General features: G+C 36.6%; 1 protein-coding gene across 1 annotated transcript in view; it reads left to right on the forward strand.

The window, feature by feature from the left end:
* Positions 1-382: 382 nt before the first annotated feature.
* LOC134535646 (nephrin) overlaps positions 383-24,558 on the forward strand; it is a 357,918-nt gene continuing 333,742 nt past the window's right edge. The window contains exon 1 of the mRNA XM_063374832.1: positions 383-1,034. Coding sequence (XP_063230902.1) covers positions 941-1,034 — 94 coding nt within the window. The 5' untranslated portion in view covers positions 383-940. The remainder of the gene's footprint in view (positions 1,035-24,558) is intronic.

Below are 24,558 nucleotides of genomic sequence, written 5' to 3' on the forward strand. Positions count from 1 at the left end.
CGCCGTAGTGTATAAGCGCGCAAGCACACAAACACGTGTGTGAGAGTTAAGGAGGAAAAAAAGTTAAGAGAGAGAGAGAGAGAGAGAGAGAGAGAGAGAGAGAGAGAGAGGGTCAGAGATGTGGCGACGGAAGAGAGGACGGAGGAAAGAAGCGAAATAAATAAAAAAAAGCAGAGGACAACTTCCCGAGTCGTAGAAGACTGTGTGCTCTCCTAGAGGAATAAAGTAGGGAGCGGGCGTGGGCTTGCTTTTTCCGAAAATAGTCCCCGCGGCAGGGAAAAGTTCTTCTGCCCGGCAGGCCGAGGGGGGAAGGGGGGGGGGAGGTAGAGAAACAAGATCGGCCGGCGACGCAGCCTTTAGTCGCGTCCCGGCCCGCGTCGAGGTGAAACGCGCGCGTCGCGCTGCTGGAAGAGAGAGCCTGGGTTCACGCGCGGGGGGAAGTTCGACGGGGCGCGACGAAAAAGGCCCCCTTCCTCCTCCGTCGCGGTGGTCCGGGGTGGGGGGGAGAACCCTTCGTTCCATCTGCCGGATCCAGCTTTCGGTCCTGATCGGGCCGAACGACGCGTCCAAAATTTTTTGAAACAGTGGGGGAATAACCGCTGTTGGAATTCCGTAAGTGATTACAGCAGCATGTTCGGCTTGGGAGCGTGGATTCTCGCGGTGCGATCTGGCGTGTCTCTCGGCGACGTCGCGGCTTAGTTTCCCGGCGGAGCGTGTGTGACCGTAGGGGAAAAGAAGGAGGAGGGGGGGGGGGAGGAGGTTCTGCAACTTCTCGGTTGTGCGGAGCTGCTGCGTCTTGTGTTCGTCGCGGAAGACCTTGGTCGGCGAACCTCCGCGCGCCGCGGGCTGGTCCCTGCGCCTCCCACTGCCGGGACATGAGCCCGGCGCTCGACGGGCCGCCGCGAGCAGCACCCGGGGACAGCCCCGACGCGCCGCAGCCATGGCCGCCCCGCTGCCGACCTGCCTCATGGCCGCGCTGACCTGCCTCCTCGCCGCGGCCGCCGCCGACGACTCGTCCGCCTTCCAGAGCCAGCGTGAGTCTTGTTTCTTGTCCCGCGCACAGCTACACAGGTTGTCTGTAAAGTATCGGTTTACGGACGACAGTTTAACGTGACAACGTCATAACAAAACATTGATGAAATGATTGCATACTTTTATGAATAAAATTGAATCATTTTTATTGAATTATCACTATTTTGTATGGATACAAAGAAGGAGTGAAAAGAAATCTACAATTTAAATGATAAATTTTACTTTTATTTGTACTCATTTATTCAAATATGTTTATTACTTTAACGAAGAGATTATTTTAACTATAACTTTTATACATGTTTTGCTATTTAACTTCTTACAATCTGTGTTATTCTGTTAAGGATAGGACGATGATAGGAAAAGTAGGAAACGAATGGGATTGTTTCAAGTTTAATGTGCCTCGAAAAAGTCAAATCGATGGTTGTTCCAATCGAGTGGAAGAGAGATAGATGCGGCGCAAGCGTACAATGACAGTAACGGGACACAACGTAACGGGACACAGCGTATCGGGACACTTTTTCGTGCATGCAGCCGGCGTTCATCTATTAAATAGACGTTGTCACGTCAAAAAAAAAACTGCTCAAGATATCCGAGCGGTGTGCGCTTAAGAAAAGCACTTAAGAAAACGCCGAGGGCAGTTGAGTAGTTATGTTCACATAACAATTTTTTTTAGAAGAGTGAAACTGGTGTAAACGCGTGTTACAGAGTCTTGAAAACATTCAGGGGCCTTGAACTACAACTTTATCTTCATTTCACCTCCATGTAATTTCATGGTTACCGCTCAAATCTCATGGCTGCACGACGAGAAGACTGCGCGCCAGTTCAGAGCCTTGCGCCTAGAGGCGACAGCGCACTAGAAGCACCAGCAAACGTCTCACTTATCATCTTGGCTCAATAACTCTAGGCAGGCTCCTTAAGGCGAAGCGAACTTGTTAAAGGTTAAAGCGAGCTGTATTGTACACTATAGGCCTACTACACGACCCTGGAGCGAGGCCGTATGTTCTACTTAGGGTCACATACGGGGGACCACATTTTACACAAAATTATATGACGTTCCTAAATATTAATAAATATTTTGAATATCTCTTTACGAAATAAATAATATTGATTTAATAAAGCATTAAAAAAATTTTGATCAAGTTATATATTGCAATTTAAAAAATATTTATCTATCTGGCACATGTGTGTACGACTAGGATGTAAATTGAGCTAACGTTTCGGGGTAGATATTGTTATTGTCTAATGTGCAAATTGGTTTTGGTAATGATAAAATGGATTTGTTCAAATGATGTTAAGCTTAAACTGTTAGACAACATTACTAGAGAAGCCTCAGCATTTTATTTAGCCAAGACTTAGGAATACTTAATTCATATCAATATTATTATTCTTTGGGTAAATGAAAAATAATTTTAACATTTATATTACGGAAAAGACGCTAAACTTGAAATTTACTATTTTTAGTCGTACTCTTGTAGACAGCGAGGTCATTCGAAACGGTAAATGCACAACACACACGGAGAAAAAAATTTTCTGTACTTTTTTAAAAATTTCTTTGGAAATCAGTTGCCAAGACATAGTTTGTAAGCCTACATACAATAAAAAATATTGTAACTTTATACAACACATGGCTATGGTTATTTTTTCATATATGAAATAATACCGAGTATTAAATACAAAGATTGGCGCATATTTTTTTATATTTTAATTGAAGTTTCATTCAACCATATTTTTTCTAAACATGGAAAAAAAAACGAGTATTCAATATTTGGACTTTATTTCGTTTTATTACGCTTATTGATTTGTGCAGGTATTATTGGAAAGCTATTCAGGGAACGGCTTTTCAAATAAAGGTAGCCGGGCTAGAATACGAACCCAGATTGCTGCGAACTCTTTATTTTGCAACGACACAGTTTGTTTTCATGTAAATGTTTCGAATTTAAAAATACCTGTAAATTTTACAAGAACATTTCTGTTCCATTAACAAAAAAAAAAAAAAAAAACAGTGCACGGAAAACAAAAGTGAGAATGATTGAACAGGTAGCGGCACACAAACTGTGGCATGCAAGTCCACTGTCTTACCACTGACGCACCACTTGCAAGCAGTCCCGAGTGCAGGTACTGAGGGCGATATGACGACTAGCGCGTAAGGGCTGCGCGGTAACACGCGCGCATGTGCGTCCCCAGCCTATCACGGCTCCTCCTTGGTTTTTTTTTTTTTCGCGAAAAGATCCGAGTTCCCGTTACGCTGTAGAAGGCAATGCCCACGCCAGTCGTTCCTTACTTGTGATCGGCGGCCTTTCTGCAAGTAAAGCAAAGCCACTGCCCTGTTTGATATCGCGGAGGCTTCCGCAAAAAACGGCCGTGATTTGTGTGCCGACGGCTGACGCGTTCCTGAGGGAAAACTCAAAACCAGCCACGAAACACAGACAACGCAAAAAAGAAAAGTTTTACCACATAGCTACACTGTAATAAATTTTCGTGTAAATTGAACAGAAATATCAATGTAAAATTACAGATATTTACAATTGTTTACATTTACATGAAAACGACTGTATCACTACAAACTAGTGTTCGGAGTAAAACTGTTGTTCGGATTCTTACAGACATTTATGCTTTGTGTTGTCCCAGTACTTTCAATAGTTTCAGTTATTTGTAAATAGTTCCCCGGATAGCTTTCTAGTATTAATGAAGCACATTAATAAGAATAAGAAAATAAATTAAAGTCCAATTATTGAATGTATTCGATTTTCTTTTCCACGGTTTAAAAAAATACATATAAACGTTATCGAATCACGGGCAACACAGTTGAGATGTCTCACAAGTAAGTAGCCAACGAACAGGTAATATGTGATCGAGTATGCATGTGACACTGGAGGATATCCTACAGATCACTGAAAACGCTAGATTTTCCGGTCTCTAGTTAAAACTACTTACTACAAAAAGTTGATTTTCATTCAAACAAATATCTCAGACATTACATCCTCAACTTAGTTACATTTTCAACAATTCTCTTGCCAAATGATGCGTGTTAGGGTTATGGTTACAAAAAAAAAACAATAAAAAAGGAATTAAAAATAACAATTCTTTGTGGTTGATAACTTGTTAATTTGACTAATATTTTTTTTTCCATGGCCGTAACATTTTAAGTATCATGGTTCCTTATTAGTTTCTTTATACAAAGAGCAATTTAACTTAGGTTTTAAGAACTTTAGGTAAAAGCAAAGTAGGAAACATTTCGATGAGACATTTAGAATTCCGGATTACTTACTTCTCTCTCCATTATTTTCCTATGAGTGTAAAAAAAAAGAAAGAAAATTTTGATTGTCAGTTAAAAGTAGAAAAAAGTATTTTACTCTATCAGAAACTAAAACATATATGCATCAGATGCGGTTTTCAGCGTAACTTTCGACAGAACCCGACAGCTGAATTTTTGTGGGACGACTAATTACGTCTCTCTCCGAGCTCGTGTTGACTGTTGAATAGAAGCCATCAGATACTTCCTCTTTATCTTCCCTTCTCCCCAGGAAGCTTAATATTCACTAAGCCTCGATCCGTTCCCTACTTATTTAAGTTCTCTTCTCGCTCGTGCAAGTTCACGGCAGGGATTAAAAAATATATATTATTTTTTAAGTAATGCATACACCTTCACTATATTAAAGTATTTCAAATGTCACTTACCTAACCACACTTTCATAATGGTTATATCACCTGATGTTGAAAAACCTATCATTCCTAAAAATATATGTATATATAGACGAACAAATTTATCAAGAAATTTAATAATTAAGAAATCATTTTAAGTATTATTTATGTGACTGACATAACCTAAGAACCTTTCATTTTAGCTAACGATACCTAGACGTGCGAAAACATCCGCTCCCGAAAAAATTACAGAACGAGCTTTTGAGAGTTTTTAATTTTTGCAACAGACCTAACCTAACCAAACTCTTACATTTAAAACAGTAAAAAAAATTAGAAATAGAAAAATGAGAGAGCTCAAAATGGACGAACACGGATTATTCGGGTGTCTGACTTGGGGTCAATGAACCTCAGGTTTTTCCTACCCCGGCCCTCACTATCTCCCCCACTCTTTTTTTTTCTTCACACCCAACGGCATCGAAGCCGCGTGTCAAATGCAGCAACCATTAACAAGCAGCTATAGAATTATCTTCTATTCAACGTACAAAAAAGTGAGCTTCTTTTTTTGTACTTGTGCAAATTTATTTATATTTTACTAGCTAATTACTAGCATGCGTTGCAAGGCCTCGTTATTTTTTTTTTGTAAATTGTTTCAAGTAGGTACACACATACAAAGCATCTTTATTTCTCTAATTATGTATATATCTGCATATCAATTTCAATATCTCTTTTCATTTCTATCTCTCTACATCTCTCTACATGTATATCTACCTATCTCTATCTCTCTATATCTCCCACTATATCTCTACATTTCTACTCTATATACCCATACCTCTATATCTTTCTGCATATCCCTCTACATCTCTACATATGTGTCTATATATATATCTCATTTTGTATACTCTCTCTCTCTCTATATATATATATGTATATATATTTATTGTGTGTAGCAACACCTGCAATAAGCGCAGTGCGGAAACTCGTTACTGACCGAGATGGCTTCACTCCGTGGCCAGGAAAGCAGGACGCAGCCAATATCGGCGGCATTCACACGGCTAACCGCCTGGATATTAAAGCGTCGTGCTCAGTTTCAGTTAAAATCAGTTTTAGAAGATTACTTTTAAATGCTGATTGCCAAAGAGGATATTTTTTTTTGGTATATTGTTCGAGATTGAAATTCTTGGTGGGTTTAATCGGCTTAATATCCATAACTATTGTTTACATGATTACGAAACATTATCAATGAAAAAAAAAAGAACGAAAATTCCCTTGTATGTATGCGAAGAAAGATAGTTACGTTAAAAAAAATAATAGTTCAACACCCCCCCCCCCCCCCCCAAATGAAGGGTGAATTCGTCTAAAACTTATGTGTATATATAATAGGCTGTATACACTCTCGCTTGTATTGTTAGTATATTGCTGTACGGCATTAGTCTCTAGTGTATTTGGTTGTATAGCGATACAGCGCCAAAGCGGACTCTACCTATTTCTAAAGACGAAAAAAAATTACTCATCCATACCAAAAATAAGTTTAGGAAGGTGGTCACACTGGTGCAAGGCGATAGCTTAACACGCAGTTAGTAGTGTCGAGGTAAATGTCACTATGTACCTCACCATCACCACAATGTATTTTTTTTTGTAAATTGAACAGAAATATTCACGTAAAATAACAGATATTTTTTTAATTTGTGCATTTACATGAAAACAACTGTGTCACTACAGAATAGTGTTCGCAGCTGTACTGGGTTTGGATCATTACCTGGGAATTTATTTTTCGCGTTGTCTCAGTACCTCCAATATTAAAGTTATTTGCGAACCGTTCCCGAAAAAGCTTTCCAGTATTAACTGGGTACATTCATAAGCATGGTTAAATAAAATACAGTGGAATTGTTAGATATTCGATTATTTTTCCATGGATAAAAAACAATTGTGCTAGAATGAAATATCAATTAAAACAAAAAAAAAACTATCTGCCAATATTCGTAATAAATACTCAATATTACCTCTAAAACCGTATTTTACACACGCAAAAATAACCAGAGCCACGTGTTGTAAAAAGTTACAATATCTATACTGTAATATTAACAACTATTTCGTGGCAACTGGTACACAAAATAATCTTTTGTAAGAGTAAATATTTTTTTTTCCTGTATGTCGACTGAAACTTTAGGGATTGGTTTTTCCCCATCAGAAAATGGCGACGGAATTTCTGCGAACTTCATTTAAAGCTGCAAAAACTTACGGACTTTCTAATGCCAACATGACGGAAAGATCAAACGCACTGCTCTACCATACTCACTTCTATAAAAATTTCACTAGCGACAATTTGTTTGAAGGTCGTGGACTGTATACAGCTTTAAGCACGTTGCCGTTCTCTTCGGAAAACTGGTTCCGAATACCGATTAGAAATAATTTATAAAGCGCGTTTTCTGTTCACAGTACGTCTTGCTGCATGAGTTACGGGTATTTCGGGAATATCGATTTTCTTATAGGCTATCTTCGCTCTGTGAATATAGCTCCGTGTTCAGACGAAAATAAAAGTCAATTACGATAATATTCTTCTCAGGTGCACAAATAGTTAGAAATTACAGTAAATTTACAGACTTTTCAAAGAAAAATATATCTTTAATAAACGAAGGGTTCTTTAAGTTTTTCATGACTCGATTCCTGTAGAAACTACGCCGATTTTGAATTTCAAAGTTCTTTGTTCCTTTAAAATCAGAGAAAACAGGCGTGTGATAAGAAGAAAAATCAATTTGCTGTGGATTTGATAAATTTATAAATTTGATAAATTTACAAAAATTATTCTAAACTGTTGATGTTTAAAGGGGGCGACGGAAGACTACCATACTGGAAAACTACCATAATGACAGTATTACACCTGGCCTCTTCGAAAAAGGCGGAATGTACCATAACTGAAAACTGCCATGATTTTAAAGGACGAGGCGGAATATTTTCTTATACATTCCATGGAATGAGTACAGCTACGTTTCTCTCGAAGTAGTGAGAAGAATACATCGCTAGGTAGCGCTGTAAACCCCCTAGTTGTTTGCTTAGGTTAACTAAAAAAGTTACACATAGCGCTTCTGACGGCGACTTTCTGTAGTTCCAGTCATAAATTAACTCAACAGATCGCGCACTTATATAAACAAATGTTTCCAAAAATGCGTTTTAGGAAGCTGCATTGTATACATATAACTACGATCTGTAAAAATAAAAATATGGTAGCTTTAAATTATGGCAAATTTCCTCCTGTTTTGACAGGGGTCGACGGAAGACTGTCATAATGGAAGACTGCCATACTGAAACACTACCATAATCGAAGAATTCTGCCGGGGGCGACGGAAAAATGCCCTAATGTAAAACTACCATAAGTTAAAACGCGACCATACAGTCGTAATACTCGAACGACATGATAATAGGTAAATTAATTCAGGATGTAGTTTCGGACATACACTATTACTCATTAAACTGTGTGTCATGAGAAACCTCAGTCTGTTTGTGCCTTAAGAAGGGAACAGATCTCTCTCCAGAAACGTCGCAACTGTTGTCTTGGGAATAACATACTGTGTTATTCTGTGCTACCATCGTTGTGGTTTTCAAAATATCTGTTTTTTTTCTCTCAACTGTGTCTTACGGTGTTCGTCTTTGCTGTCGTCGCTGTTTTGTAACATCGCCGGGTTCACCTGTGCGTCTTTGTTAGCCAATGTTTTTTTTTTTAATTTTTATCTGTTAATTTTCATCGTTTGGTTATTTATTCTGTTTGCCGTTGTGCACCTTAAATTTTCTTTTTAAATGGAACAGTACTTCATGTAAACTTACATATTTGTTAATTTGTACAGTTACATGAAAATAACTGAATCATTACAAAATAGTGTTACCATTTATGTTTTGTGGTACCCCACTACCTCCAATATTTAACAGTTATTTGTAAAGCCTTGTTTGAATAGCTTTCCAGTATTAACTGCGCATATTAAGCACGACAAAACAAAAAAAGCCAAAAGTGAAATAACAAGGTTAACTTTACTGTGGCTTTAAAACCAAATAAAGAAAATATTATACAATAACTTCATGCTTGTAAGCACACCCATATTTTAACTAACACACTATTTTAATATCTTATATTCATTTCAAAATAACTTTACCATCGACTGTGAAAGCTCTTTACATATTTTTTTACTAGTCTATATTTCTATATGATTACTGTACAGCGTAACTGTAAGTTTTTTTTTTGCAGAAAATCAACTAAAAAATTGTCAGACTAGTTATATAAATTGTATTTCACTGTTATGAAATTACACAATTCATGTTGAACGAAGAACATAAAAATAGATTAATTTGTTTTTTACCGAGGTTAGATGTTACTATACTTACTGCACGTGTTGACACACGAAACTATAGTAACCTCGTGGAATAACATCATGTCAGTGTTAAGAAGACTGCAAGTATCCGCTCTACCACTCTGGTTCTGGGGTAGAGCGCCTGCCTTGTGACTTGTAGGACCCGGGTTCGCGCCCCGGCTCCTCCAAGGCGGATTGCCCAGACAAAATGGTGGCATTTTCTCTGGTAGGAATACAATCCTTTGTAACAAGTCAGGCTACCAAAGAAACGGTGGGTGGAACAGAAAAAAACCTTCCAGGTGGCTTCCGAATGGGGAGCCCGTTTCGTTTCTTGGCTCCCCATGCGGTGGCCATTCCGGGGGTTTCTCCGGGGGAACGGAGTTTTGCAAAAAAATTTTTTTTTTGTTTTGTAGCGTTTTAGTTTTTAGTAACTGTAGCATTATCATTTCGCCATGTTATAAATAAAGCTCAAACCAACATATTTATTTTCTATTGTACATACATAAATATTTGAATAAAGTGTGTATCAGTCAGTGAGTGGTTGTATACCGATGGTGTGTGTTCAACCATTTATTGGTATATATTTTCTTGGAGTATTATTGATAGTTTAATTTTAGTCACAAACTATTGACCAATACCTCTGTTATGTAGTATTTGAGACGTTTTTGACGAAAAAAATATTTATAGGCGCATGAATGTTATTCCTAAAAATATTATTTTTGAAAATCAATCAGGAAGATCGTCTTTAACACACACAGTATTATGTGTGTAGATATATATGTTTTAATTATCTTACAAAAATACAAAAATTGGTTGTCTGTAAAGTCGGTTTACGGACGATAGTTTAACGTGAGAACGTCATAACAAAACATTGATGAAATGATTGCATACTTTTATAAATAAAATGGAATAATTTTTATCTTAATAATAAATGAATAAATACTTGATATTATACTAGTAATCAGATTTTTAAAATGCAAGAATAATTAACCTTTATTGCCGAAATTGTTGTTGTAATAAGCAATGAAAACCACATTAACTTTTCACTTCACTTTATAAACAGTCGACGAATCAGTTCACGTGTAGATGACTTGTAATTAATTTTAATAACTGGCGTTTAGCTATAAAGTTTAAATATAATTATGAACAATTTTTCATATAAATAAACTGTAATCAAATATCTATCATCAATTATATGAATCACCATAATTTTTTAGTCAATTGTAACATAACATATTATTACTGCACTCGCCGACAGCGTGACGGAACAATGAGCGTAACAGGACACAGCGTAACGGGACACAGAGTAACGGATCAATGTGTGTAACGGCGTTAATCGATTTATTAGACGTCACGTCATAAATAAAAAAGAGTTACGTATACTTTTGTAAAATGCGTATTTGAAACATTATTGAAAACAAATTTCGCGCACTCTCACACCAGCCACTTAAAAAAACAACTCCAGGATTAAAATTAAATTATTTACAATATTTTAGGTTATTTATCTTTCCTTTAAGCCTTGGACGGTGGCAGTTCTAAACGTCGTGTCAAATAGAGGACGATGTTTCAAATTATTTAGTAAACGTCGTCTGGAGTTCTCTGGGTATTGCATAATGTGGAAATTTCAAACATTTGAAAATTCAATACTTAAAGGAAAATTATTTATTTTTAAGTAGCATAAACACTCTATCGTAAAAGAAGCATAAGTACCACAATTCTTGAATTTTACTGTGTGGTAAGGCATTTACCAAATAATTAACTATCTGTGATTGTAAATTAAACGAGGCGTACCAACCCTCATAACTATATTCTTATTTATAGTTGTTTACCTTGGCACTCGCTACTCCGCGAACGCGTTAACTCTGCCCGCCAATATTTTCCAGCGGAGTTGATTTTTAGCCTTCCCCAAGGACGTAGAAGCCTATACATTACATCTTCTTCAACATTCGCGGACGTCTCTCTTTGCCGCCTGAGCGTTCACGACTTCCTGAAGGAGCAAAATAATATTTTTAAAAAAACTTCTCCTTTTCGAGGCGTTGGAAGTCGGCAAACAATTCCGGCCCCCATGTGCCGGAGACGCCAGCGAAGCGAACAGTAATAAAAGTGGCAGCTAGTAGGGCCAAGTTAGGCGAGGACCTAGGCGTGTCTCAGGCTCAAAGCCTACACAACACCCTATCTCGCGGGAAAGATCACGTGCAAACACGAGAGTTCAGGCACTTTCGTGTTGATGCGATCTCCCTCTTCACTTGCCGCTGTGGTTGTAGGTAGCGGAGCGGTTCCAGACCCGTATAATTGTTTGGTCTCTACATATTGTGTCAACCAAAAAAAAAAATAGTTCTTAATATTTTATTTTGCAATATATATAAAATTCATAAGAAATATTTACATCAATTACAAACGAAAGGTGCTGTGATTGAGTGGGTTCGGCCTACGTAGCGTACAGTAAATGGGCTCTGGGTTCGAATCCCGGGTAAAACATAATCTGTTAACGAAGTTTAAAAAAAAAAAAAAACGTGCCAGAACAACGAATAAAATTAAATTTGGTTTTACGAAACTCCCACTAAACCCAATGTCAAGATTGGACTAAGCTACTACTAGCGCCGTTAGTTCGCAAGTTGCCGCGAGCTCCACTAAGCGGAGTCACGCCAAGGATAGCAATTTGCCAGAACTATCTATATGACCATGTCCTAGGGGAAGCAAGGTCTGCAACTATATCCTTGCTTGAAGTATCAATGTGTACAGCAGTCGCACTTACGGTTTTATAAGTACGCAAAACGTTGTGTACTTAACAAATGAGATTTGTAATCATTCTTGATGATAGTAGCACTAGCTCTCAACCTCTCAAATATTCTGTTTTTTTTTATGTGTAGGTAATCTTAGCTCAAGGTATACGTCATTAGGTAGGAGTAATCTTGTGAATAGAACGGAAGTCTATTGCAACGGAAATGTGTAATCAATCTCTGAAATCTTGAAAAGATGGTGGACTCGCGTGATTCATCAGTATATATTGCTTTCATGAACATCGCAGAATTCATACTAAGCATGGATATTAAAAAATAAAACTCTATAAAGGTATAACTATTCTTTAATACTTTATGTTATAATTTATAGTCATAAACTGAAATAATGACAACCCTTAAAAAACTGAAAAGTTAAGATAGCTCAGCTTTCATCATATTGTAGAGACACAAGAAATTGTTAGCCTATATATTTTTGATGCCATGAAAAATAAAAGAATTTTGTAGTGAAATTGTTCTGTTAAATCTTAAATGTTGAATCAGCTCAATAAGTTAAAGGTTTGTTTAAAGGAAGTATTTATAGTCTGATTTCTGTCGTTTAAGAAAAAAATAAATATACAAACGTATACTTAGTGTTATAGTATGAGTTTTTTTAAATGTTTATAGTAAATATTTAGTAATGCCCAAAAAGTATAAGTTCTAACGTATGTACCTAAGTACACACTTACTTTTTTGACACCAAAAAGTTCAATTATAACACATACTTTCAATCTTAACTATAAATTAGTAATGTTCTAAATTTTTGAATATGTATGATTTTCATAACTCAAGGACATTTTAACTATTTTAAAAAAAACTCTACGTTAATTTTCGTATCTCCGTTTCGTATTAAAAGTTGTAATTGCAACACGAGAACACATAAATTTCCTCGTTACTGAGGTTAGAATACACATCTCTAGTGAGTACTAAAATACTTGTTCACATTTTTAAAGCTTTCAAAATTTGGCTGAACACGTTTCTACAGGAATATCTGTAATTTTTTTCTTTTGTATAACTGTGGTTTCAACCGCATACTTACCTAACATATAACTGTACTTACCGAAACGTGGTTAAAAAAAAAAACATTCGTTGTTCTTAGTGTAAAGCATAATATGAGTTTAGCATTGTTTTTCCAGTGTGTTCAACCGGCCGAAATGTTACTAGTTAATACACGGAAATATCTTTTATTTTTAAGCGCACGCAAATGTTGTTACTTTTATTTTTTAGTGTGCTGGGTTTTTATTACGGCCGTGTTTGTTTACTCGTGGGATAACTGGCAGGATGCCACGGCGATGGGCACAGAATCTGCCCCGCACAGAGTCTGTGTCCGGGACCCGCGACCTTATTCTGCGGCGATCCCCGGCTTCGTGACATCTGACGCGCAGACTGGATGCCGCACGTCTGCTTGCGCCTGCCGCAGTCTGTGGCGCGTTCAGGGCTCACGTCCCGTTATATTTACCTTCTGCAACGTTAAACCTGCTCACTTTATGAGATGCCCAACTTTCACAAGATAATTGGTTGTCTGTAAAGTCGGTTTACGGACGATAGTTTGACGTGACAACGTCATAACAAAACATTGATGAAATGATTGCATAGTTTTATGAATAAAATTGAATCATTTTTATTGAATTATCACTATTTTGTATGGATACAAAGAAGGAGTGAAATGAAATCTACAATTTAATTGATAAATTTACTTTTATTTGCACTCATTCATTCAAATATGTTTATTACTTTAACGAAGAGATTATTTTAACTATAACTTTTATACATGTTTGCTATTTAACTTCTTCCGATCTGTGTGTGATAGGAAAAGAAGGAAACGAATGGGAGTGTGTCAAGTTTAATGTGCCTAGAAAAAGTCAAATCGATGGTTGTTCCAATCGAGTGGAAGAGAGATAGATGCGGCGCAAGCGTACAATGAGTGTAACGGGACACAGGGTAACGGGACAATGTGCGTAACGGAACACTTTTTCGTGCGTGCAGCCGGCGTTCATCGATTTATTAGACGTTGTCACGTCAAAAAACCAAAAAATTATATCACATACTTTTTCGCACGGTGTGGATGGCCATAAGGTCGATCCGACAGTACATCCTCGCCTCTGTGGCCGGGTGCAGACCTACAGCTGTGTAGCGGTACCGTCTGGTCGGTGGGTGACGGCGGAGTTTAGAGATACAGTTTGATCGCAACAGTAACGCAGGGGGCGTGTGTCCTAGGTTTTCATAGACGCTTTAATAACTTGGCAAAGTTGCATTTTTGACGTGACAACGTCTAATAAATCGATGAACGCAGCTGCACGCATGAAAAAGTGTCCCGTAACGCACATTGTCCCACTACGGATGTGTCCTGTTATGCTTATTGTACGCTTGCGCCGCATCCCTCTTCCACGCGATTGGAACAACCATCGATTTGACTTTTCAATCATGTTTTCGTCGTTTGAATTATTAATATTATATAATAATTTAACGATCGTCCACAGATTTTCAGCACAATCGGTACGGTTATTTAAAAGTATTGTTGAATTTTCAAATACGTTTTTAACCATTTTAATTCAAATTACACCCGGGATCTTTGCACAATGTTTTAAAAAATATTGTAACACATTATAAATAAGTTTGGTGTATTTGAGATTCGTATTTGTTATAAAATCGTATTATAAAAACAAAATAATATTATTCCCCTACGGTGTAGTTATCTACGGTGACGGACGCGAACCGAACGAATCGCGCTATCTATCTGCTTCTGCGGCAACCAGGCACTCGTTAATACATATTTTCCTTTGTTTATCGCGAGGGGCGTTATTATTAATGAATTATAAATAAAATTTCGTGCCCGGGGCCACAATTGCATATCATTTTGAGCACTGAAAGACATAAAAACGTAAAATATTTTTGACGAATTTTGATATGTGGTTTTCATTCCTTATTACAACAACAATTTCGGCAAAAAGGTTAATTATTCTTGCATTTTAAAAATCTGATTACTAGTACAATTTCAAGTATTTATTCTTTTATTAACAGACCGTTGTGAGTCAAACTCTATTTATTTCGCATTAGACAGTTCTCCAAAGTAGTGCCAACGGTCTACGTTCCCCGTGCCACTGTTGAGATGCAAACTGTGTTTGTAAACGACTTTATATGGTTGTCGGTCTTCGTGAATAAGCATCATGGAATGCCTTGCAAGAGATATTTGTGAAATGGGTAACCACTCTTACTACACAGAAAAGAAAAGTTCTGTACGTTTACATAAGATTCCGTCGGAAACCAGTTGCCAAGAAATAGTTTGCCATATTACAAGAAAGATATTGTTACTTTGTACAACACATTGCTATAGTTATTTTTGCATATTAAACAGACTTTTTGGAAATATTACTGTGTATTTCTTAGGAAAAAGGGGGCATGATTTTATATTTGAATCGATGTTTCATTCAAGCATAATTTTTTAAACCAAGGAAAAAAAAATAATTTTTAACAATTTTACTTAATTTTTTGATAATGCTTATTATGAGCGCAGTTAATACTGGAAGACTATTCAGATAACTTTTTAAATTAACTTTAACTATTTGAGGTACAGGGACAACACAAAGTATAAATGCTCGGGCAACAATCCGAACCCAGTACTACTGCGAACCACTATTTTGTACGCTAATGTACAAATTTACAAATTTCTAAGTTTACATGAATATTTCTGTTCCATTTACAAAAAAAAAAAAGTGCAAACGCCTCGAATGTGGCCAATTCTTGGAATTTCGCCCGTTCATGGGTACGGTGGAACAAATAATTCAAGGCATTACTTATTTGGTAACCAAATTATGTATTTATGTTATTCTGTTATTTTTTAAAATTTTATTTCTATTACTTCTCTGACTAATCTGCGGCTACATCATTTCCATCCGGTTGTGGCCCATACACAGAAGCCAAAACAAAGAAGTAACGACAAATTACTAGGGACCGGAAAAATTCGCGGATTCAATGACCTCTAGGATAGCCTCCATTATCTTCTGCATTTCTCAAGTAAACACGCGTGTTAATTGGGTGCTAAATTGTGAGGCGTCTACACTGGGTAGCTTGTGATTCGACGCTTCTTTGGTCGATAGTCTCTCATAGGCCCAGAGAGCTCCAGTTAAAATGCGAGCCAATAGCAAAACCAGCAGAATTGTACAAGAGTTTGAATTTCAGCGTATCACGAAATGAATCCGCGAATTTTTCCGATCTCTACAAATTACAGATGTATAAAAAAATAAAACACCGAAGGACCCGTTTCCAGACTGTCGTTTATTGAACGAACGGCTTCGAGGCAGCGGTAGATGGGACAAGGTGGTTCAAGTGTGTCGCGAAGGCATCTTCGCCCGCGGTAGGAGGGTGAAAGGGAATTACTATATTAGTTTTTTTTATTTGCTGGAACCCTCTGCGGTCTGAGGGCCTCTGGTGGAACTGGCAGCGGCCCGAACATGTGCGAGCGTCACGAGGTGGCGCGACGACCGAGGAGTTGAGCATGTGCGGAGTTGTTTTGTGGACTCGCTCGTCGGAGCATCTGGCCCCGGCGACGGTGGTGGGGAGGGGTGGCCACGTCTCCATGGTTACGTGGTCACGTTTTTTCGACGTGACAACGTCTAATGAATCGATGAACGCCGGCTGCACGCACTAAAAAGTGTCCCGTTACACTGTGTCCTGTTCCGCTCATTGTACGCTTGCGCTGCATCTATCTCTCTTCCACTCGATTGGAACAACCATCGATTTGACTTTTTCGAGGCACATTAAACTTGAAAAACTCCCATTCGTTTCCTACTTTTCCTATCATCGATCTATCCTTAACAGAATAAAACAGATTGGAAGAACTTAAATAGCAAACATGTATAAAAGTTATAGTTAAAATAATCTCTTCGTTAAAGTAATAAACATATTTGAATTAATGAGTGCAAATAAAAGTAAATTTATCAATTAGATTGTAGATTTCATTTCACTCCTTCTTTGTATCTATACAAAATAGTGATAATTCAATAAAAATTATTCAATTTTATTCATAAAAGTATGCAATCATTTTATCAATGTTTTGTTATGACGTTGTCACGTTAAACTATCGTCCGTAAACCGACTTTACAGACAACCAATTTTTTTTTAAAATTTTCTTCAGCTAATTGTTGCGCCATATTACTAGCCTGGATAGCTAACAGAGGTTGGATAGGCCTCCACCGGACCACGGGTTCACTGGGTGTTTTGAGGGGTCCCGGTGTGATGTGAAAGATCGGGGAAGGCTCCAGGACTCAGCCAACTGTCCGGTTAGCTGAGTGTGGTAGAGGGGCTGAGGCGGCGACTATGCTGGGTTGGTGGCCGCAGCCGCTGGTCGGTGCCGAAGCTGTAACACCCGATCAAACATCAGGGAGAGATCCCTAACAGTTTTTTTTAAGAATGCTCTGGAATGTATATGGAAAGCGAACTGGAACGCTACTCCCACCCGACCCTATTAGGGCGCATATGTGGGAGGGGAACGTGAGGATGCCGGCCGTAAGGTCGGAATAATCCGTTGCGCCATATTGGTTACACGCCCAAAAACAACAGCTGAAATGTAGTGTTTGCACTATGGCAACACTTTAAATGACTTTCTTTTTTTTATGGGAGTGACTTTTAAACGACGGAGATTCGGATTCGTACTTACTAACCATCACCAGACGTGGTCAAGCACCGTTCCGGGCAATTTTTTTTTTTTGTTTTGGACGGGAAATTATGGCGATAGTGAGGTTCAACTACGTCACAGCATGATGTCTCCTGAAAATTCCTAACTCAAAAAACTTTTCAACACATCGATATATCGGTCTTTCGATTCGTCGCTTGAATTATATCAATACCAGTAAAGTATCGGCCTGGAAAATATCAATATTTTTGATACATGATCTGTTATAATATAAAAACTTTACCCATGCTTTACTTATTATAAAATTATTTTAAGTATATGGTATATTGAGTTCTTGGTACATCTAAGCTAATGTAAAGGAATTACCTAATACAATGCGAATATAATTATAATTTTTTTTAATTTTTGTAGTTATTTTTCTTCCGACGCATTGTGAAATATATGATAAAAGTGAATTTTTATGATGCGCGCACACCATGCAATAAAATTTTCATGGGATTTAAAAAGCCTCTATACAAATAAAAATTATACATATGCATTCAAATATTATACTTTAGTGATTGATATTGAATACTAGTCCATATCACTAATAACATTAATTTGTGTGATTCAATAATACCTTATCTATATGTTTCGATAGCTTTTTGCTCAGGTGTATTTTAATTTTTAAGTAATTTTTGTGGATTGTTATTAATTTAGACTTCTGAAGGTTTTAAGAGTAAAATAACCCAACAAACATGTAAAAAAGAGATTAATTAGTAAAATAAAAATGAAAAATTACCTATTTGTATATAATTTCGCTTTTTTTCCTGCTTTAAAATATTAATTTGGTTATTTCCAAAGCCTTAGATTCACCATTTAATTATTTTTTTGCCAAATTTATTAACACATAATTTTAATAATTTTGTTTACTTGAAATATATTATTTTATTCAAATTCGATATTATAGAAAAAATATCGATATCAAAATAATATCGGCACTTAAATATTTACAGCAAATTATTGATATTTTGAACTTTAAATAGCGATATTATCGATATATCATTGTCATCCCTACATTAGATGCCGGTGCTTGAGCGGTGAGCTTAGTTCCACAGTGGCAGAGTGAGCCTATTTTATACCATGCGCTTTTTGCTGTCGCTCGCTCAGCAAAACAATATAAACTACCGTTAGTAAAGCAATAAACGGATTACAAACAACAATCACGAAAACTATGTACACGTTCGCGTTGATCCCGCGCTTGCTATTCCATACCACAAGACTGTAAATAATTGGTTGTGTACGGTATTTGCGCGCTCATAAAATACTCTCTCACCTAGTTTACAAACGATACTGCACGGTTAAAAATTTTCACCTTCAATTTACGAAGAAAAATGGTTTAAAATTATCCAGGAATCTTCGTATACTTACGTTTATCTTCGTTAATTTACCGACACTGAGACCACTTTCTTTGAAAATGAATCCAAGAGAATATTCTTGGTATATTAAGAAATCTTTTAAAACCTATTAAGAACACACTTCTATTGTCCACGTGTTAGTTTATCTTTGTTTAGAACGAAACATGCAACTCGGAAATCAAAATACTGCGTGGTTTCTAAGAAAATTCAGTTATTTGAAATTACGAAGAAATCTTCGTTTATTTGAGATTAATTCTTCGTTGTAAAGTCCGTAAATTTACTGTAATTTTTAACAGTGTGGCACTCGACTAACAGTTTCTCTCTTTCAAGGAGCAAGACAAGAAAGCAAAAGCGAGAGAAAAATATGTCATATTGGTTCCAAGAAATGTTGTGGCATAACAATTTTTTTGTCGCTTGATATTTGAAATTTGCCTTCGTTAAGGCAGATATCAAGCAATAAGTTATTTTCAAAGACCACAACACCGTGACCTCTCACGGTATCATTACCTACTAAAAGCTAATGAATTTACAGGAAAAAATTGTTTTATCAACCAGTGACTTTCAACTTTAGGCTTCCTTCTAAATAACATACTATGATCAATGAAGCCAAATGTGCAATACAAACACGCTACAATGATTTTTGGGGGAAAGAAATGTTTAAAAAAATGAAGGCATTTTTAGGTTTTCGGTTGCTATCCCTCATTTTTACACTAGACAAAGAAAACTTGATTATAAAATGGTAGAGTGGTTTTACACTCCATCCTCTGCCAGTTTTTGACGTGACAACGTCTAATAAATCGATGAACGCCGGCTGCACGCACTAAAAAGTGTCCCGTTACGCGCATTGTCCCGTTACGCTCATTGTACGCTTGCGCCGCATCTACCTCTCTTACACTCGATTGGAACAACCATAGATTTGACTTTTTCGAGGCACATTAAACTTGAAACACTCCCATTCGTTTCCTAATTTTCCTATCATCGTCCTATCCTTAACAGAGTAACACAGGTTGGAAGAAGTTAAATAGCAAACATGTATAAAAGTTATAGTTAAAATAATCTATTCGTTAAAGTAATAAACATATTTGAATTAATGAGTTCAAATAAAAGTAAATTTATCAATTAAATTGTAGATTTAATTTCACTCCTCCTTTGTATCCATAAAAATAGTGATAATTCAATAAAAATGATTCAATTTTATTCATAAAAGTATGCAATCATTTCATCAATGTTTTGTTATGACGTTGTCACGTTAAACTATCGTCCGTAAACCGACTTTACAGACAACCAATTTTTTAAATTTAATTTAGGGGGGACGAGTAGTATGTAACAGTAGATCCTGCTACTGGTGTCGGGGTGAGGTCCCTGGTGCCGATCCGCCATCTTGTATTGTAACACCATGGCGGCCATCTTAGATGACCTGGACCTTTGATCTTATAAGTTTGCCCAAAATTATTCCGGAAATTCCAATTATTAGGAAGAAAATTCCGCCAAAAAATTTACTAAAAAATATAAATTTCCTATTTAGAGGGAAATATTCCCGTTCTGAGGGAAAATTTACCGTTTTAGTCTTAAAAAATGCTAGAGGTTTGAATAATTTATTGTTTGAAATAATACAGGTACATGAATGCAACATCATGCGCAAAGTAAGAAAAGAGTTAAACTGAATTTAAATCAAATAAATTTCTGATCACGTATACGAGGCGTGGCTAATGAAACCGAAACCACTGTACTGTGATTGAAGTTACATCGAGCGTAATGCAAACCACCATTTAAATAAACAAGTCGGTATAGCGCACGTTAAAATATCTGACATGAATTTCGAAACCTGCGCGTCATTAACATATTCAGCCGTTGATAAAATAAACAAATGTAAATTAATAGTTATGATAATTATCGTACACGGGCATGCACCAGAGAAGACGTAAACGCGAAGAGCAGCATTGATTATTTAAATCAGAGAAGCAGGCGGTGGCTTTACCGTACAAATTGTTTGAAATGTTGCTATGTATTCGTGTGCTGTCAGTAAGTTTGATGAATGTTCCTTTCTACATAGGTAGGGACCGGAAAAATTCGCGGGTACAATGACCTCCAGGATGAATTCCATAGTTCTGCGTACAATCGGTCAAATGTCACCCACTCATTGGCTGCTGTCTTTTGAGACGTCCCAACGTAGCAGCCTGTGATTAGATAAAGCTTTGGTTGGGTGTTTCTCATTGGCCCAGCGTCATCCAGGTGAGTTGTGAGCCAATATCAGAGGCAGCACTGAGGTATAACTATTTGTATTTTAGCCTATCGCGAAATGAATTCGCGAATTTTTCCGGTCTCTATACGTAGGTAGCGTTAACATTTTGCTGACCCCTGTTCAGCCTCTTTTAATTTTTTTTCCAATTTGACCGTTTACGGTTTCTGCTGGCTAGCTTAGATTCCCTAAACAGCTCAGTAATGTGCTGCAACTGATTCTTTAAGATCCACAGAACTTCACAGTAAATTATAAGAGTTCACCGTTAATTCGGTAAAACTTTCATCTGAACAGTGACTTTCATCGAGGTCCCTCAGAATTTTTATGAGCTTCGCAGTAAAAAATGTTCTTGAATGTAAGCAAATTACAGTACTATCTGAATCTAAGAATAATTTTAAATGTTTTTTGTATGTATAATACATAAAGATACCAGGCTATATAGTTGAGCATAAAACCTTGTTTTCAATTTATTTTTTAGTCAACTCCTGCCGACTAGGTTTCCTCTAAAAATTAATTTAATCTAATGTCAATATTATATGAAGGTTAAAATACAATTTTTGTGGGGGATATGTTGATAACTATGACGATACAATTTTTGAGGGTACGATTTTCAGATATATTTATAACTAGGGACCGGAAAAATTCGCGGATTCAATGACCTCTAGGATAGCCTCCATTATCCTCTGCACTTCTCAAGTAAACAGGCGTGTTCATTGGGTACTAAATTGTAAGTCGTCTCCACTGGGTAGCTTGTGATTCGACGCTTCTTTGATCGATAGTCTCTCATTGGCCCAAAGAGCTCCAGTTAACCCGCGATCCAATAGAAGAACCAGCAGAATTATACACATGTTTGAATTTCAGCCTATCACGAAATGAATGCGCGAATTTTTCCGGTCTCTATTTATAACACTTTATCATTAAAAAATAAATAACTAAATTAATGAGCCGCGTATGTAACGCATATATGGATGAACTGACTTGAGAGATTGCTATTGAGAAACAGAATGCAAACACACATGTATTCAGTAAAATTGAATGATCTATTTTAACATTATCCGCCATGTTAGAGTTTGATGTGTAGGTATATCTTAGCTCTCGTTATACGGCATTTGGCAGGGGTAAATTCGTGAATGGAACGGAAGGTGAATGAAAGGAAAGATCCACGGTGCTGCCAACTGTGGCGGATAACATAGAAATCTTAAAAAGATGGCCGACCCGCATGATTCATTAGTAAATATTGCTTTCGTGAACATAGCAGAATTTACACAACGTATGACAATTAAAAAATATAACTTTATAATAGTACAACTATCGTTTAATACTTAATGTTATAATTTATAGTCATAAAAATAAATAATGACAACTTAAAAAAATACGCATTACAGTTTTTATAACCCTTAGTAAACACTGAAATGTAGAGATAGCTCAGCGTTCATCATACTGTAGACACACAAGAAATTGTTAGCCGACTTGTATTTGACGTCATGAAAAATAAAAGAATTTCGTGATGAAATTGTTACAGTTAAATCTTACATGTTGAATCAGCTCAGCAAGTTTAAAGTCCGTTTGCAGGAAGTATTAATAGACTGATTTCTGTCTTTTAAACAAAAACAAAAATATTCAAGTATATACTTAGTGTTATAGTATTTGTTTTAAAATGATTCAAGTCAATATTTTTCATTAAATAATTCTACGTTAAATGTTTGCGTCTGTGTTTCGTATTATAAGTGTACTTGCAACAAGGGAAAACGTGAATTTTTCAAGACTTTTTCGATTCTATCCGAGCCATTTCGTTGTATTGTTTAAAATTTCGCTCTGCAAAATGAATTATTCGATAGTCAACGTAGCTGAACCGGTAGAGAATTCTAGAGGCGAGCGCGGAAACTACGTCAAGAAATGTAGCTGAAATAACTGCATTTTTCTATGTTATTCACGCTCGGCATTATTTGAAAAGACTTTTAACGTTAAATTTAGTGTCCGAGTTTCGTATTATAAGTGTATTTACAACATAAGGACACATGATTTGCTCGCTACTGAGGTCAGATGTAACACATCTCTGGAAGGTACAATGTTTTTTTTCTTGTACACCTCAGTTTCAGCAGCACTCACGGGGTACCCAAACGAGATTTCCCGGAAACGTAAAATGTGATTATGACGTCAGTCAACTCGGAAATTGGCTCCTTGCCTTGAAAACCTATCAAACTTTCTGCTTCGCTCCATAGTGCACTCTGTTTCCGTGAGGAGTTGAAAATGAAATTACGGCTTTCGCGTCGTGCGCACATGTACTACACACGAGATGCTAGGTTAATTTCCTATTCCAGCCATTTACGTCAAACGTTAAATTTACGCTTGCAATTTATTTTACATTTCCGCTTTATTAAAATGAATCAGCAGCACCAAACTTTCGTATCAGAGATATCCGGTCGAATTTTTCTTTTTGATTCAACGTGGACGTGATGAAATATTTTTTAATGCATGGGTGTTATATGTCACGAAATTCTGTCTTACCTATCCGAAAATTGACCATTCCAGATGGTCTTTACTTACTGACTCTACAGAAACGCGAGAATTAAGTGCAATATCGTTATGTATATTTAAACTATCCACATATAATTAAAAGCTATGGTTTTTGTCTCTAAAAATTTTTTCTATTCCCAAGAATTTATTTACCTGGGTAAAGTTTAACAGGATATTTGTTGAAATTATTTTTTGATAGTATTAAATAACTTGCTGTTTACTGGCCACATCTTTCGGAGATAAACAGGCATTTAATGGTTGGCTTTTGTCCATAGCACTGTGAGAGGTGGAAGATTGAGTTGTTGAAGGTCTACTAGGTAGCACTGCATTGCAGAGGGCGAAGGAAGGGAAATAAGCTCTATCGGACCAAGGTTACGAGACTTTCGGTTCACGACAGCACATAGAAAAATAAAAATTCGGCAATTTAACAAAACATTCATTTGTAAGCCAGTTCCCAAGAAATAGTTTGTTATATTACAAGAAATATATCGCAACCTCGCACAACACATTGCTGTGGTTATTTTTGCATGTATGCAATAAGTTTTACGAGATAATACGAAATATTTCTTACTAAAATTGGCGTATAATTATATATATATATATATATATATATATATATATATATATATATATATATTTGATGTTTGATTCAAGCTGAATTTTTTTTCAAACCACGGAAAATACAATTAAACACAAAACAATTTGACTTTATTTTGTTTTGCAATATATATTATTGTACGCGGCTAAAACTGGAAAGGGTAACGGTTTACAAATATCTTTAACTATTGTTCTGGTTTGGAAATTTTGAATTTACTAGCTCTGGGAATAAACAAAACAATGTGAGCTAGTTTTTCAGTACTCGCCAGAAATGAGTAACAACCAACCTCGGTAATAAACGAATTCTTTTTTTTAATGTTGAAAATACACTTGTAATACCAAACTCGGCCTCGAAATATAACGTAGAATCATTCAAATAATTTCGAGC

Source organism: Bacillus rossius, chromosome 10, assembly GCF_032445375.1.
Source record: "Bacillus rossius redtenbacheri isolate Brsri chromosome 10, Brsri_v3, whole genome shotgun sequence".
NCBI lineage: Eukaryota > Metazoa > Arthropoda > Insecta > Phasmatodea > Bacillidae > Bacillus > Bacillus rossius.